At 37.2% G+C, this 14,706-nt stretch overlaps 1 protein-coding gene across 18 annotated transcripts in view; it reads right to left on the bottom strand.

The window, feature by feature from the left end:
* Positions 1 to 2,164: 2,164 nt before the first annotated feature.
* The window catches only part of PCM1 (pericentriolar material 1), a 45,753-nt gene continuing 33,211 nt past the window's right edge, over positions 2,165 to 14,706 (bottom strand). For 15 of the 18 annotated variants that reach the window (XM_075026927.1, XM_075026921.1, XM_075026942.1 and 12 more), the window contains 10 exons: positions 13,506 to 13,640; positions 12,807 to 13,004; positions 10,483 to 10,542; positions 8,566 to 8,704; positions 7,676 to 7,824; positions 5,543 to 5,612; positions 4,282 to 4,523; positions 3,974 to 4,066; positions 3,735 to 3,858; positions 2,165 to 2,498 (listed from right to left, as the gene is read on the bottom strand). In XM_075026927.1, coding sequence (XP_074883028.1) covers positions 2,473 to 2,498; positions 3,735 to 3,858; positions 3,974 to 4,066; positions 4,282 to 4,523; positions 5,543 to 5,612; positions 7,676 to 7,824; positions 8,566 to 8,704; positions 10,483 to 10,542; positions 12,807 to 13,004; positions 13,506 to 13,640 — 1,236 coding nt within the window. In that variant the 3' untranslated portion in view covers positions 2,165 to 2,472. The remainder of the gene's footprint in view (positions 2,499 to 3,734; positions 3,859 to 3,973; positions 4,067 to 4,281; positions 4,524 to 5,542; positions 5,613 to 7,675; positions 7,825 to 8,565; positions 8,705 to 10,482; positions 10,543 to 12,806; positions 13,005 to 13,505; positions 13,641 to 14,706) is intronic. The other 3 variants (XM_075026967.1, XM_075026997.1, XM_075027026.1) reach the window with 1 other exon arrangement.

Genomic DNA, 14,706 nt, shown 5'->3' with positions numbered 1-14,706 from the left:
TCCTCCCAGAAGTAGCAGATACTTCCAGTAGTGAAGATGAGTCAAAGTAGTCCAACATGATTTGGTTTCACTCCATACACCAGTGCATTCTGTTGTTTTGTTAGGTCATTCAATCTACAACAGTAACAGACAGGTGTTATACAGCAACCTCCCTTTAAGGGAGGAGCTGTTACTAAATTGTGTTAGCTATAGAAGAGAATCAGCTCTGGCCTTTTAACTTTCCTCTTAAAAATAATTATCTGAATTCTTTGTACTCATTGCCCCACAGAACTGCCTCTGAAGTGATGAACTGTGCAATGGATACTGGACAGTAAAATACACCATTCACTTTGGTCCAGGTTGGTAAGGAAGCAAGCAATCTATCAAGCAGAAGACTCTGCTTCTCATGTTTCCTGTAATTGTTTTAAGCAAGATCTTTTCTACTACCACTGGAAAAATACCTTCTACTTGAACTGAGCTACATATGAGTAGAAGGACTGGCACCAGACTTTGAGAGCTTAACTTCTTCAGCAATTCTACTACATGAGCAATGGATAATGAAAGTAGACTAGAAAGGCACAAACTGAAACACAGGAGGTTCCCTCTGAATGTCAGGAACAACTTTTTTACTGTAAGGGTGACCAAGCACTAGCACAGGTTGCCCAGAGAGGTTGTAGAGTCCCCCATGTTGGAGATATTCAAAAGCCACCTGGGCATAGTCCTGGGCAACCAGCTCTAAGTGGCCCTGCTTGAGCAGCAGGAGGTTGGACCAGATGACCCCCAGAGGTCCCTGCCAACCTCAACCAGTCTGTGATTCTGTAAAGAAAGGATAGAGAAAATATGACAAAGAAATACCATTTCAGTGCATTGCCATTCCAGGGCAAGAATTCAGGAATGGTGTGTGCTCATGCTATTTCTTGAGTTTAGAGTTTAATGATTTACCATATAAACTAGATGTCTCTCAAATATGCACAAATCTTGTTCTGCTTTATGAAAATGTCCTCTTTTAAGTCTACTGAATTATTCTTGTGCCAAGTTAGTGATTAAACACTTGAATTTTGTTTCACTTTCACAGGTTTGTCACAATGTATTTCCTCTGTCCTCAAAATTGTAAAGTTTTTTCTGCATACAGTACCACCATGAGTTTAAAGCCTGCACAGTAACTAAACTGTCTTCAAACCTTGTGCTATACTTTTGTCTTTGGAGACAAGAGGCACGTGATTGTAATCTGCCATTTCAAAATTCACTCATAAAATCCAGAGACACTCAAAACAAACAAACTAAAAAAAGAAATCACAGAAGAATCACACTCTTATTTTATTCAAACTTGAGGCATGTTTAGGCTTCACTGTCACTAGATAGTGTAATAATATGGCTATATGCTGTGGGAGACTAACCTCCAAAGGAAGACAATTCTGAACTAAAGATGACCATTGCTCTTCAACTAATTTGAGAAGCCTGGTGTTTAAGGTAAATAGGATCTCTATAATGCAGCAGATAGCTTATTCAGGATATTTCTAGCTCAATTTTATGACTTAACTGTTATTAGCAACTCTGATCTGAAAAAGTGAAGAAAATTTTTGTTCTGGTTCAAGTTTTCCAGTCTATTTTTTCTACAATCCTAATTCCACCTTTGCCATGAGACTTCATTAGGTACTGACTTTAACTGTTTTTTAAAATTTTTAAAATTTCTTCCTTTCTACATGAAAACTCTTCACAAAGTCAAATACTTCAGGAACAGATTCTACAGGCTTTCAATTGCAGCAATTTTAAGTATTACCTGTGAGAGGATACTAAAATTTTCAGACAGGTTTATCCCTTTGCACATTGAAAGTACAGAACAGAATATGCAGAAAAATACAAATGGTTTCTGCAGTTAACTACAAACCTAGGGTATTTACTTCACCTCAGATAAATGTCCTGGTAGAAACAAACTCCACAAGGCCATGAACAGGAACTTTTTTTTTTTCCACAGACCAGCTATACTCTATGCTATACTCATATTTGTAGGGGATGGAGAAACTTAGTGGGACAAGAGTTTCTTGTCCCAGGAAAATTAGCAGTGTTTCTCTGAAGAGGAGTAACAGACTGCTGCAAGCATGCCAACACTTAAAGTCAGTTAACTTCCAACAACACACTCTGCATACCATTTTGTAAGCCAGAGGAAAATTTTTCAAAAGACAAATTTACAGACAAGTCCAAACTTTATTTAAAACTACCATTTTGAACAATTTTAAAATTACTAAACAAGTCACAATAAAAAATAAAAAAAGATTAAGACAGAAGAACAGTGCAGCAAAACTGAATAGATGATGATTCAGTTCCAGCTGTTCCAACTGCCACAGGCAGAAGTGAACATACCTATCCTAAGAGGCAGTGTGTCAAAATCTTACATTTTTATACACTTCCAGAATTCTGGGAAATTAGTGCTGATCTTCCATATGCATTTGTATACATGGAGTTTATAAATGCAGATATATCTTCAGGTTATTCTCATGCACTTTGACCTCCAAAAGTTTCTGTAAAATAAGAGTATACTCATTATTGTCTAACAGCTACAAGGGATCAAACACAGCTCTTGACCACATTTCAACTCCTTGCAAGTATCCCTTAAAGCACCTTGATGAAATATTTCATCCCCTCCTCTTTTCATAAGCATTCTGAGCCATGGCTTACTTGAACAGCTACAGCTATCCCCCATACACAGATGAATGGCTTAGTTGCTAGCTACCAATTTTGTGTGGCATGGCGTTCTTTGCCAGACTGTTCCCACACCAGGCATATGCATCAGTATTCACCAAACTGACAGACTTCTGCTAGCATAGCTATGATAAGCAGAATGGTGATGGGCAGTGACTGAAATGGAAGGGAAAACACACCTTCCTTCACCACCCTCTATTCTGGAAAATCCTATGCTGTCACTGCAAATGCATTAAAAAAAAAAAAAAGTATTTTCATCAGCTTATACTGTTTGAGAATTGGAACTAGCTACACTAGCAGAAAACTACCACCATCAGAATACCCAGTTCATGCATTTATATATATATATGCCATTATATACCCTCCACTGGAAAACTACAAGCCTAACAATAGAAGATAAACCTCTAATACCATAACTTGTGTCACAATATCAACATTACACTAAAAAAAGAGAGAAGTTTTTGACCCGCATTACCATTAAGTGTTTGTAGCTCCATAAATACTGTTTCATGAAAGTGACGAATTTTTACTGCTGTCACACACACTGAAAGTTTTTTCTACCTCATGGTATGCTTCATACAAAAAATAATTTTCTTTTCCCTGAAGAGATACTTTACTCCTCTGAAAAGTCTCTTGAACTTTTCTATTACAAAAACACTAAGCGGTCTCTCAGCAAATTATATTAAGCATTATTAAATCAGATAATAGCAATTAGAATTTACAGCATTATTAAACCCAAGCTTGTGTAATGAGAAACAAAAATATTATTCAATTTTAATAAGTTTCAAAACCATTACACTACAACATACATTTCACATATGTTAATTTTTATGACTTTATTAGCCACAGAATCTAACAGAAGTATATACGAAGGAACATGGAAGGCAAAATCTCTTCGTATCAATATATCATTTTCAAATGCATAACAACAAAAAAAGGATATTCTTTCAGCACCACGGTAACTGCTTACTTCAGTGATAACAAGATATTTAAATTCTATGCCATTCCAGAGTGTTTTCCCAATAGGTATAGAGGATTTAGAAAATAATCTTTACCAGGTTCTTTCAAAGTTTGGGCATCTCCTACTAGTTCTTGATCTTGAGCTCCACCTCCATCCAGTAATTCATCAGACAAACTGTTGGTTTGAGCCTCTGTTGCCATTTTCTTCATTAAATCTGCCTTTGTAACAGATAAAGTGAAACTCAAAATTCAGGATAATTCTTATTGCTGTCTAGATTAAGATATTTAGGGTGTGCGCTTCTAAACAACCACCCAATGAACAATAGCAAAATACCTCTGAATATACTGCAAGTTTAAGGGGCAAGTCTTCAACTTTCACAAAGTCATCTTCATCAGATTTTTGACTGACATTTCCAGAACCAGCTTCCTGTTAATAAAAACAGTTGACATTTAAGAGAACAGTGCTAGTTTGTTTTATTTTCACTCCAAAACTAGATTTTTGACTATTGTAATAAAGTACATAAAAAAATGCACATATCAAATTTGCAGATGAAAACTGAACAACACTAGAAACTAGAAATAACCCTGAAATCAAAAAGCTTCTCATTTCTCTTGGATGTATCTTAACTGAAATATACGTACATATTCATTCACCAATACAGGTGACTCCGTATCGGGGCTCCCAGCCATGGAGCTTTCAGAACTTGCAGATTTGTTTCCTACACACGTATCTAGTGTTTGAGTTTCATTTACTGGTAATGATGAGCTTGATTCTTCTGTTTTCATACTGGCTGTTATAAAGGATTCTGGGGTACTGACTGTTAAAGGTGGTGTATTCTCCATGACATTGAGGTAATGAGGCAACATTGTAGCTTCTTTTTCACCTAAAACCACAAAACTACATTTTAACTAGGTAGAGACAGTAAAAGATTCCAGGCATACAAAAATCCCAGATTATTATTTTTTTACAAATTATGATCCAAAGCTACAAATGAGCAATAAAAGTGAATTATAGTCTCTCAGATCAACACAAAGCTGATAGAAGAAAACCATCAGTTATTTGTACTCTCATACACTTAAGTATCAGCAATTATCACAAGACAGTACGTGACTTAAAAAAATTCTGACTTGATACAGGTTCTTTTAAAAAAACAAAACAAAAAATAACTTTAAGAACTATATGACCTACTGTAAAATATTCATTCTATGTATAAGGAGATACAATACAGAACAGTAAATTCCTTAACATTTTGCCACGTTCTTTTGGCAACACAGAATCTACTCAATACTGGTTTTAGTCTATGAAAAAAGACCAAGAACGAAACCAGTATTTGCAACAGAAAAACACAGGAAAAGACGGTGGTGACAACAGTTAGATTAGAAGTAACATTCATACCACCCATCAGTGTTTGTCTTTTGACAGAAAATGATTTTTCAGTCCATAATCACTTACAACACAGCATTACTCACAGAAAGAAGTCTTTAAAATATAAAGTGATTTCAAATGCTAGTAAATGGTAGTAGCAGAAAAAGCAAGTACTTACTAAATCTAAATATCAAAATACTGTAACAGACAAATTAACTCTGCTACAGTTGTGTGCCAAGGGCTGCAACAATCAACTGAAATTCATGCTATTGTCAAGCATCAAAACCACATCTACCTGGGTAAGATTATTCCAGGTTTCCTCATTAAAAGGTTTGCTGTGTCTATATCAACACAGATATGTCTAGTCAATTGATATAGTTCCATGAAAAAAAAAAAAAAAACAGCCCAGTAAACTTTTGCAAATTTGATCATCTTCCTCTTAATTTCATATAGGACTGGCACTGTCCAAGATAACTCTCACAGCATGGAAATTCATATAAAAGTGTTAATCTCTCAGTTACTGCATATGGGGCTTACCTTTAACAGATTCTTGTTCTGATGACAAAATCTCACTGCTTTTTGTCTTACTCAATTCTTGGTTTGAATTCTATTGGGGAACATGAAAACAAGTTAGAACAAATTCTACTATCACCTTCATAGCTTATTGGCTAATTTACTCTTCCTTGCTAACTAGAAACACACTGTACACTTGCTCCATGTTTCTGTCTTTTCATGAGTTTGAAATAAAGACAGCAAGTTCTACTCACTATTCATCAGCCAGTCAACACACTTTAAAAAACTATTAACACTGATATGTGTTTTATCTGCATATTTCATTTTCTTTTCACTATAGTAGTTCCCAGGTAAACTCTTTGGTTCCACTGAAAAGATCAGTTATTCAAGCCTTTGAAGTAAAATGTTCCAGTTACAACCTTGCCTAATGTTAATAGCTGTTGAGTAAACAAACGTTTCAAGAGATTCAGAAGTCAATCTTATTTACTGAAATGTAAAGAATTGACAAGTCTCCAGAACCAGCTCACTGTATTGGGTCTGCATAGCAAGGTTTTGGTAGCGGGAGGCCTACAGGGGTGGCTTTTGTGAGAAGCTGCTAGAAGCCTCCCCCACGTCCAACAAGAGCCAATGCCAGCCAGCTCCAAGACGGACCTGCCGCTGGCCAAGGCCAAGCCCATCAGAGACAGTGGTAGCACCTCTGAGGTAACATATTTAAGAAAGGGAAAAAAGTTGCTGGGGCACAGAAATTGCAGCTGGAGAGAGGAGTGAGAACATGTAAGAGAAACAACCCTGCGGATACCAAGGTCAGTGAAGGAGGGGGAAGAGGTGCTCCAGACGCCGGAGCAAAGATTCCCCTGCAGCCCTTGGTGAAGACTATGGCAGACTGTCCCCCTGCAGCCCATGTTGGTCCATGGTGGAGCAGATCTCCACCTGCAGCCCAGGGAGGACCCCATGTAAGAGCAGGTGGATGCCTGAAGGAGGCTGTGACCCCATGGGAAGCCCGCACTAGAGCAGGCTCCTGGCAGGACCTGTGGCCCTGTGAAGAGAGGAGCCCATGCTGGAGCAGGTCTGCTGGCAGGACTTGACCCCACGAGGCCCCAGACTGGAGCAGTCTGTGCCTGAAGGACTGCAGGCCGTGGGAAGGGACCCACGCTGGAGCAGTTCATGAAGAACTGCAGCACGTGGGAAGGGCTCTAGAGAAGTTCATTGAGGACTCTCCCATGAATGGGACCTCACACTGGAGGAGTGTGAGGAGTCCTGCCCCTGAGGAGGAAGGAGCAGCAGAGACAACGTGTGATGAACTGACCACAACCTCCATTCCCCGTCCCCCTGTGCTGCTGGCAGGGAGGAGGTAGAGAATCTGGGAGTGAAGTTGTGCCTGGGAAGGGAGAAGTGGGGGGAAGGTGTTTTGAGGTTTGGGTTTATTTCTCATTACCCTACTCTGGTTTGATTGGCAATAAATTAATATTCCCCAAGTTGGGTCTGTTTTGCCCATGATGGTAATTGGTTGAGTGGTCTCCCTGTCCTTATGTCAACTCATGAGCCTTTTGTTATATTTTCTCTCCCCTGTCCAGCTGAGGAGGGGGAGCAATAGAGCAGCTGTGTGGTACTTAGTTGCTGGCCAGGGTTAAACCACAACAGTCACACACATACAAATGTTTTTAAGGAAACTAACAGTGAAATGACAATAGCAGCCAATAACATTTCACCATTATTCTAGAAAAAATCATTATACAATAAAGAGGAAAGACAAATCAAAGACATGCTAGAATACAAGAGTCAATGGCCTCTGCAAAGGTAAAGCCCAATTAGAACTTGATGTCAGCAAACAGAGGAAGAACCAGTTAACAGTTTAAAACATGATGCTTATTTGAAAGTTTATCTTTTCTACTGCAGCTTAACATTTTCTTTCTCTGACATCAGATTTAAACATTAGCTTTGTCTATTTTGGCATCAGCTATACCAATAATAAATTCAGGTGGGGAATGCTACATTTTGCATGTAGCAGCTATTGCTTTCATGTAATTTCTTGTATCATTCTTCTATTTTCATTAGTATGAAAACAGCACAACAAGAAAAACTGAGGCACATACAGATATGTACTGAAAAGGCGCGCACTGGCTTAGGTTTGCTCTGCATTTACAGCTTTGGTGATACCTGTTCATTTTCAGTTGTTGTTTCACTGCTGGCTTGTAGTGATGTCTGCACATCAACAGGTCCTTCCTCAAATTCTATTTCTTCATCTTCATTCTCATCTTCTCCACTGCCATAGTTAGTCAGAGCTTGGGTTTCTGCTTTTGACAAACCTGAAGGCAAATCAGTGTAAAACCACCTTCATATTGGATTTACATATTGACAGAGCCTGACAGAGTAAAAGTCAGGCTGCAAAATCCAAGTCCCTCTTGGGAATTTACTGCAACGATCAGTCACAACTCTTTCTTCAAAACATTCTTTGAAATTAAGATACAGTGATGACTTAACTTTCTAAGATTCACATGCTCCACATAAGCTATATTATGAACAAACACCACTGTGTTGGTGTGAAATATCTAAGTTATTAAACAGGTTGGTGTGAAGAATGCAAATATAAGGGAAACCAAGCCATGAGCAGTTGGTGTAAGACAACAAACAGGACAAAAAAATTATTAAAAATATGTGAGCTTAAGTAGAAGCACGTTAAAAAAAATCATCATTTAAATGAAAAACTGCGTAAAATTTCAGCAGCTTTCACATCATTCAGGTTAAACGTTGAGAAACTTCAAGTTTAGCTGAGACAGGTTATGTAACTTAAACAATGAATCTGATTCTAACATGTTTTTACAGATCTACTGATTACAAAAAGAAGCAGCTCCTCTAATTGGGATGTTTAACCCTTGACACAATACTAGTAAATACATACTGGAAAATTTTCACTGGAAAAGACCTGACTTGAAAATATGGGAGAGACAGTGTTACACAGCAGTACTTCATGCAAATCCTGTTGTAAAATTAGTTAGTCAAAACTACAGTGAAAGCATTTAATAATGAGCTATATAAAAATCACTTACTTATTGCCAGTGGACCGCTTTCACTTTCCTCATCTTCCTCTTGATCAGACACATCAGACCTAATACTTTCAGGAACTCCATTACCATCATACATTTCTGAGTCCTGTACTTGTTTAACAGTTTCAGTCTCATCCTTGTCCTAGGAAAACAAGGAATATTGTACTCATGTTTGTTTATCTGAAGATTAAGTTTTAGTTTCTGCATCAAGAAGTCACCTTTGTTTCTCAAAAACAAACAAATCTAGAGACTAAAAATTAATGTTTAAGTAGTTCTTAAGGCCTTGCAATGAATACTGCAAAGCTAATCCTGAAACAGAGCATCAGAACCTACTATAAGAGATCATGCACTGTTCAGACATAGCTATCAAGGACATCGTAACTGAGTATTTCATTATCTGAAAAGGTTCACTGATCAGCATACTAGCTTAAAAAAAATTTCTTTAAATTAGATTTGTCATTATCAGGAGGAAGAAAGACACACCTGCATTATTACATTCTAGTGAGTTCCCTGCTTCTCCTAGATGATCTCTAGTAAAAATGAGGAATATTCCTAACTGCAGTTAGTAATAGCTTCTCAGCAGTTTCTCTGCTGAATGATTTGCTAAATACCTTGAGTGAGAGAATTTTCCTCAGCCTATAGGAACCCCAAGTAAAGCCCTGAGTTTGGCTCCAAATCTTCAAAGTACTCTTCTGCACTACAGCAACCATAACAAGTGATATACAGCTTCCCACTCTTACTTCTAAAGCAGTGTGACAGAAGCTCTACGCCCTAGAAGAAAGCACTGACTCTATGCCCATACATGCCTACACATATGCCTATGCCCATTCAGGAAAGCATTCAACATTCTAGTTAGCTCATTACCTATATCTTTCTCTTGGCTGGAAAAAGCTGAACATTCCAGCAGAAAATACAAAACTTCATATACAACCCTTCTCCCCAAACAATGATTTTAGTGGTTTTTCAAAACAAACTTAAAGAGAAAAGGGAAAACCTTTGGGCACTAACATTTAATACTTGGAGCACACACAGACTTTGACTCTGAGGACCTCAAGTACCATGTCTCCCAACTCAGAACATCTGCCTTCTCCTTAAGATGAAAAGTAAACTAACTTATTCCATACTATTAAAAAAAGAAAATGTTAATTGCTAAAAATAGTTAAGCTGTCCTTGTTATTTAATTCTTCAATGAATGACTACAATGGTGAGCTGAGAATACAGGCAACAGCCCCAGACCAACTCCCACAATAAACACCTTCAGAACAGGTCTTTCTTCTTTAAAATACGGAAAATTAATACGAAAAGGAAAAGCAAGATCCTACCCTAAAGTTGCTTAGCGAGTATCACAAATTATTCCATTTCAGTTGCATAGCATTCAATATAAACTTTGCTCTTTTTAGACTTTCAAATTGTCAGTCCTAAAGCAAAGCTCATTCCACATGAAGGTCACCAACAATAAATAGAAAAGCATCTTTAGTACTATCTTTGTTGAACTGAATGCACTTCTTGAAAGGTTAACAAGAATGTTTTGAAAGAAATACATCAAATAGTCTTTATGCTGGTAATGGTTCTGCAGCAGAAACAGGAATAAAAACAAAAGCAAGCAAGGAACTGGTACCCAAGTCATGTTTACTGAATGCATATAACAAAGACTTATTGATGAAGGCAGGTTTTTTGGTAGTCATTTCCCAGACCATCAATTCAAATTAAAAAGGGAAATTATAATTTACTTTGTTACTTTGATAAAGTAAATCACTGAAAATAACAGGAAAGATGTAAACCCCATGATGTTTAATAAATTTACAAACACTAGGAAATGGGCTGCTTACAGATATTGGATTTATATGACAGAAAACAGTTAGACTAAGTGAACTGTGAAATTATCCGAGGAATAAAGACAGTTGAGAAGCATAAACATACTTTGTCCTCATCGACATCTTCAGCAGATGAACAAACATCCACCTGGAGACCTTTTTTTGCCTAGAAGAAACACAAACTGTCTTCAATTCTAAACTGAAATAACTGAAATACTGAACCAAACTAGGGCTTCATGAAAGCCTGGCTGAAATGCCAATCTCACCAAGAACTGCTGTCTCAAAACAGCAGTAAGTCATGGGGACTTCTATACTACAAGAGATGTTTATGCAGATGTCTTCAAAATTTTAGAGTTGCAAAACTTTACAAAAAACTGTGCTAGTCCTTTTTATTTAAACAATTATGTTTACATGGGCTAATTCTCCAGTCTGTGGTTGAATCATATTTAACATACAGAATTAGATATACCAGCTCTGGTCAAGACAGAGCGCTGTGTCTTTCACTGTGGAATCTAAAACCATTTAGCCTACTGGCCTCAAGACAGCCACAAAATCGAGCAAGATCAGATGTGCCTGCATCGGGATCCCAGTTGAAAGCTGTGAGAAGACCATATAGAGATAATTGTGCAAGACTGTACAAAGTAACCAGGAACTAACAGTTCCAGCTCATCTCTGGCTCTGTTGAATCTGAACTGCTGCCACAGCAACAAGGCAAACGTTGACCTTAACCCTAATTCTCTGTCTTCCAGGAGAGAAGGCATATCAGATCTAAGTTGGCTCCATGCATTCTCATAGCAGCGCATGAACCAGTCCTTTATGTAACAAAGATCCAATGAGCAACTTCAGATAAAATAAGAAGTCATGATCAAATCCTTCTGGATTCAGAGTGTTTCTCTGCCCTCTTTACAAGGCACTCTGCAGTCTCTCTCGTACTAGCCATATTACTGGTATATCTAAGTTGAACTGTCTTGAAATATAGCTGACGATATGCTTAAAACTACTTATAGGATGTTATGACAGATTCACAAAATATCTTCCATTGACATTTTAAAATAAGTTAAGGGTTTGCTTTGGTATTTGTGTTTCTAAAAGAAAGCTGAAAGGACACTGAAGTTGTAACTATACTATACAAGAAGAAACACTAAGATTCCTGACTGATTTAAGTATATGAACATGACCTGTTTTAGTGTTTGTTTTGTAAGCAGTTCATATAACTAAAAAAAGCTACATTCCTAAAAACTGCAATACTAAAATTAAAATGGTGATGCAATGTCTTTAATAATGTAAGTGGTGCAAAAACCAACCAAAACTTGCTTTGTTAGAGCAGAATACGTACTACAGTCTCAAATATTTCTGAAAAGTTTATATATAATTTTAAACTCCAAGTCTAGAAAGTGATACTTTCTATATATGCCAACAAGCCAACTATTTGATGACTTCATAGGACTTATTCAAGCCAGGTAAAGATGGTGCCTAACTAAGCTACTGCAAGGAAAACTGACCCCCATATGTCAAAATATTTAGCTGGGATAGAGTTAATTTTCTTCATAGTAGCTTGTATGTGGCTATGTTTTGGATTTGTGCTGAAAACAGTGTAACACAGGGATGCTTTCATTATTGCTGAGCAGCGCTTACACAGCACCAAGGACTTTTCTGCTGCTCACACCGCCCCACCAGTGAGTAGGCCGGGGGGTACAAGAAGTTGGGAGTGGACACAGCTGGGACAGCTGACCCCAACTGACCAAAGGGATATTCCAGACCGTATGATGTCATGCTCAGCATATAAAGTTGGGGGAAGAAGGAGGAAGGGGGTAACGTTCAGAGTGATGGCATTTGTCTTCCCAAGTAACACATGATGGAGCCCTGCTTTCCTGGAGATGGCTGAACATTTCCCTGCCGATGGCAAGTAGTGAGTGAATTCCTTGGTTTGCTTTGCTTGCACACACAGCTTTTGCTTCACCTGTTAAACTGTCTTTATCTCAACCCATGAGTTTTCTCACTTTTACCCTTCCAATTCTCTCCCCCATCCCACCGGGGGGGAGTGAGGAAGTGGCTGAGGTACTTAGCTGCCTACTGGGGTTAAGCCACAACAACTACTCAATGGCCCCAGATATTAATACTACTTTAACACTTCACTATTCCTTCCTAGGTGCACATATAAAACCATTAAAACACATTTCCTATGAATTACCAACAACAAACTCTACAAAATTAGATATCTGTAACAGACACTCATCTATAATACAGGACATCTCCCTTACTGAGGAAAACTAGTTCATGCTTCTATACAAGCAATACTGTGATTACACAGCAGTATTTGTAAAAAAATCATATATGACATATGAACTAAGGTAATCAAAGTAGTTTAGGAATACAGATATTTAGGAAACTCAGAAAAGCTACATTTTTCAAAAATATAATAAAACAAACCTCTTTAGCATAAGACTGTATCACTTCAGTAGTTTCTATTTTTCTTTTACATCTCTGCTTTACAGAAATACTGTTGTTGTCCAAGTCTTGCATGAGTTTGAAAAAGGCTAATTCATTAAATAATACTTCAGAGATCTCCACAAGAAGATCCTCCCCACAGTCTTTTAATTTTCTACCAGCAAATTTCGCCAGTGAATCCTGTGAAGAGAAATAATTCTTCAGTTTTTGAAACAGGCTTTCAAACATCAAAGACTAAATATTTTCATATTTCTAATAACTCAAAATTAGTTTGGCATATAATAGCTTGTACCTTTTTTAAAATATGGTTTAGTGTCTTAAACAAGTTTTAATTAGAATCTCTAGTCACATAACACAGAACTTAAAGTTACTGATTTAAACTCTATGCTTAAAAAAAAAAAGCAGCCTATTGATTTTCAGAAATTTACACAAAATGTCCATGAAGAGCATCACCAGACCTCTCCTTGAAAACAGCCACAGGCAAGAGATACACTTCTCACTATCTGGCAGTTCCAGAAAAGAAGTTCAATGCATGGTAAAGTTTTAATTTTAGGAAACAAGGCTCATTGCTGTATCAAAGCTGAAGAAGTTGTAAATTATAACTTCAGGGAAGCTGGTTTATCTGTTGCTCATTACCCAAGTTGTAATAGTGTTGCAAAACAACAGTGAAAAACTACTAACCTGAAGTATACTGCCAAGCTGCTTATGAAAGAATTTCACAAATTCTTTACTTTCATCGTTCTGTTGTGTTAGAGTCAAGACCATACGTCTTACTGATGTCAATAATTGAGAAGAACATACTTCATCCATGTGTTCCTAAACAAGCATCACAGAATGAGCTTAGTTACCACTTTAAAAAAAAAAAAAATTTAGCCATCAACTCAAATACTAAAATTCATTTATAAAAAAAACACCTGTCTACTAAAGGAACACCACTCCATGAACAGGTCCTAACCCATCTCGCAAAAGAAACTAGCTGGAACACAGTTATAGCAGATAGCATACTTCATTAATGACTGATTGGCCATGACACACAAAGCTTTATCTCACTTTTCCAACACATAAGTACATGCCATCTTTTAACATTTGGAGAAATGAAGAATCTTCGTATATTGTGGTTGTGTACTCAAGTGTATTAAAGTGTACGTTAAGAAATCTACTGCTGTAAGCTTCCTTAAAATTGCAAACAAAACAGAAGTCTTCAGGCACTGAGACTGTGGCATGTCAACAATATACAGTTTTTAAACTTAGTATCAATGAAGTACCTTATTAAACAAACCTAAGCTTATAAACTGCGCATACTATAAAAGGGAACAGGGACATGACTTAAGCATCTTACAACTTAATCTTCTCTGCTCTTTAACCTTGTAAAGAATGAACTGTGACGATTTCTCCTTCTTTAAAGAAGTACATTTCTCTGTACTCACAGAAGTTTACAAGCTCTCAACAACTTCAAAGATGTTTGTAAACAGGAGAAAATGCTAAAAATCAACTTACAGAGCTAGTCTTCAAAAATATCTCGTTACATTGTACTTCTGAAATATTTGCTGCCTTTTAGCAAAGAGAACTGAGATAATTTTAATTAAAACTGATAGATACATTCTCAAACATTTCTATTGAATTTGGTCAGCTCCAGATAAAATCTCTATTCTTCTTGATGTCAAGTCCACAAGCCCTGTGCAATCTAGAAACCTTACCATTTCTTTCTCCTATCAAAAACTCCACTGAATCTTTCTGTTGGAGTATTTAATTCTTACTTCATCCTCAGCAATGTCTGCAACTTAACACATTTATTGGCAGCTGTTGCTAAGATGCAAGTTATCAATTTTAAATAATGTTCTTCTATGCAGTTATGCAGGTCCTTTTCCTATTCTTCTAATTC

This window comes from Buteo buteo, chromosome 1, assembly GCF_964188355.1.
Source record: "Buteo buteo chromosome 1, bButBut1.hap1.1, whole genome shotgun sequence".
NCBI lineage: Eukaryota > Metazoa > Chordata > Aves > Accipitriformes > Accipitridae > Buteo > Buteo buteo.
Note: the sequence above shows the minus strand (reverse complement) of the source record. Positions and strands in the feature narration are given on the sequence as shown.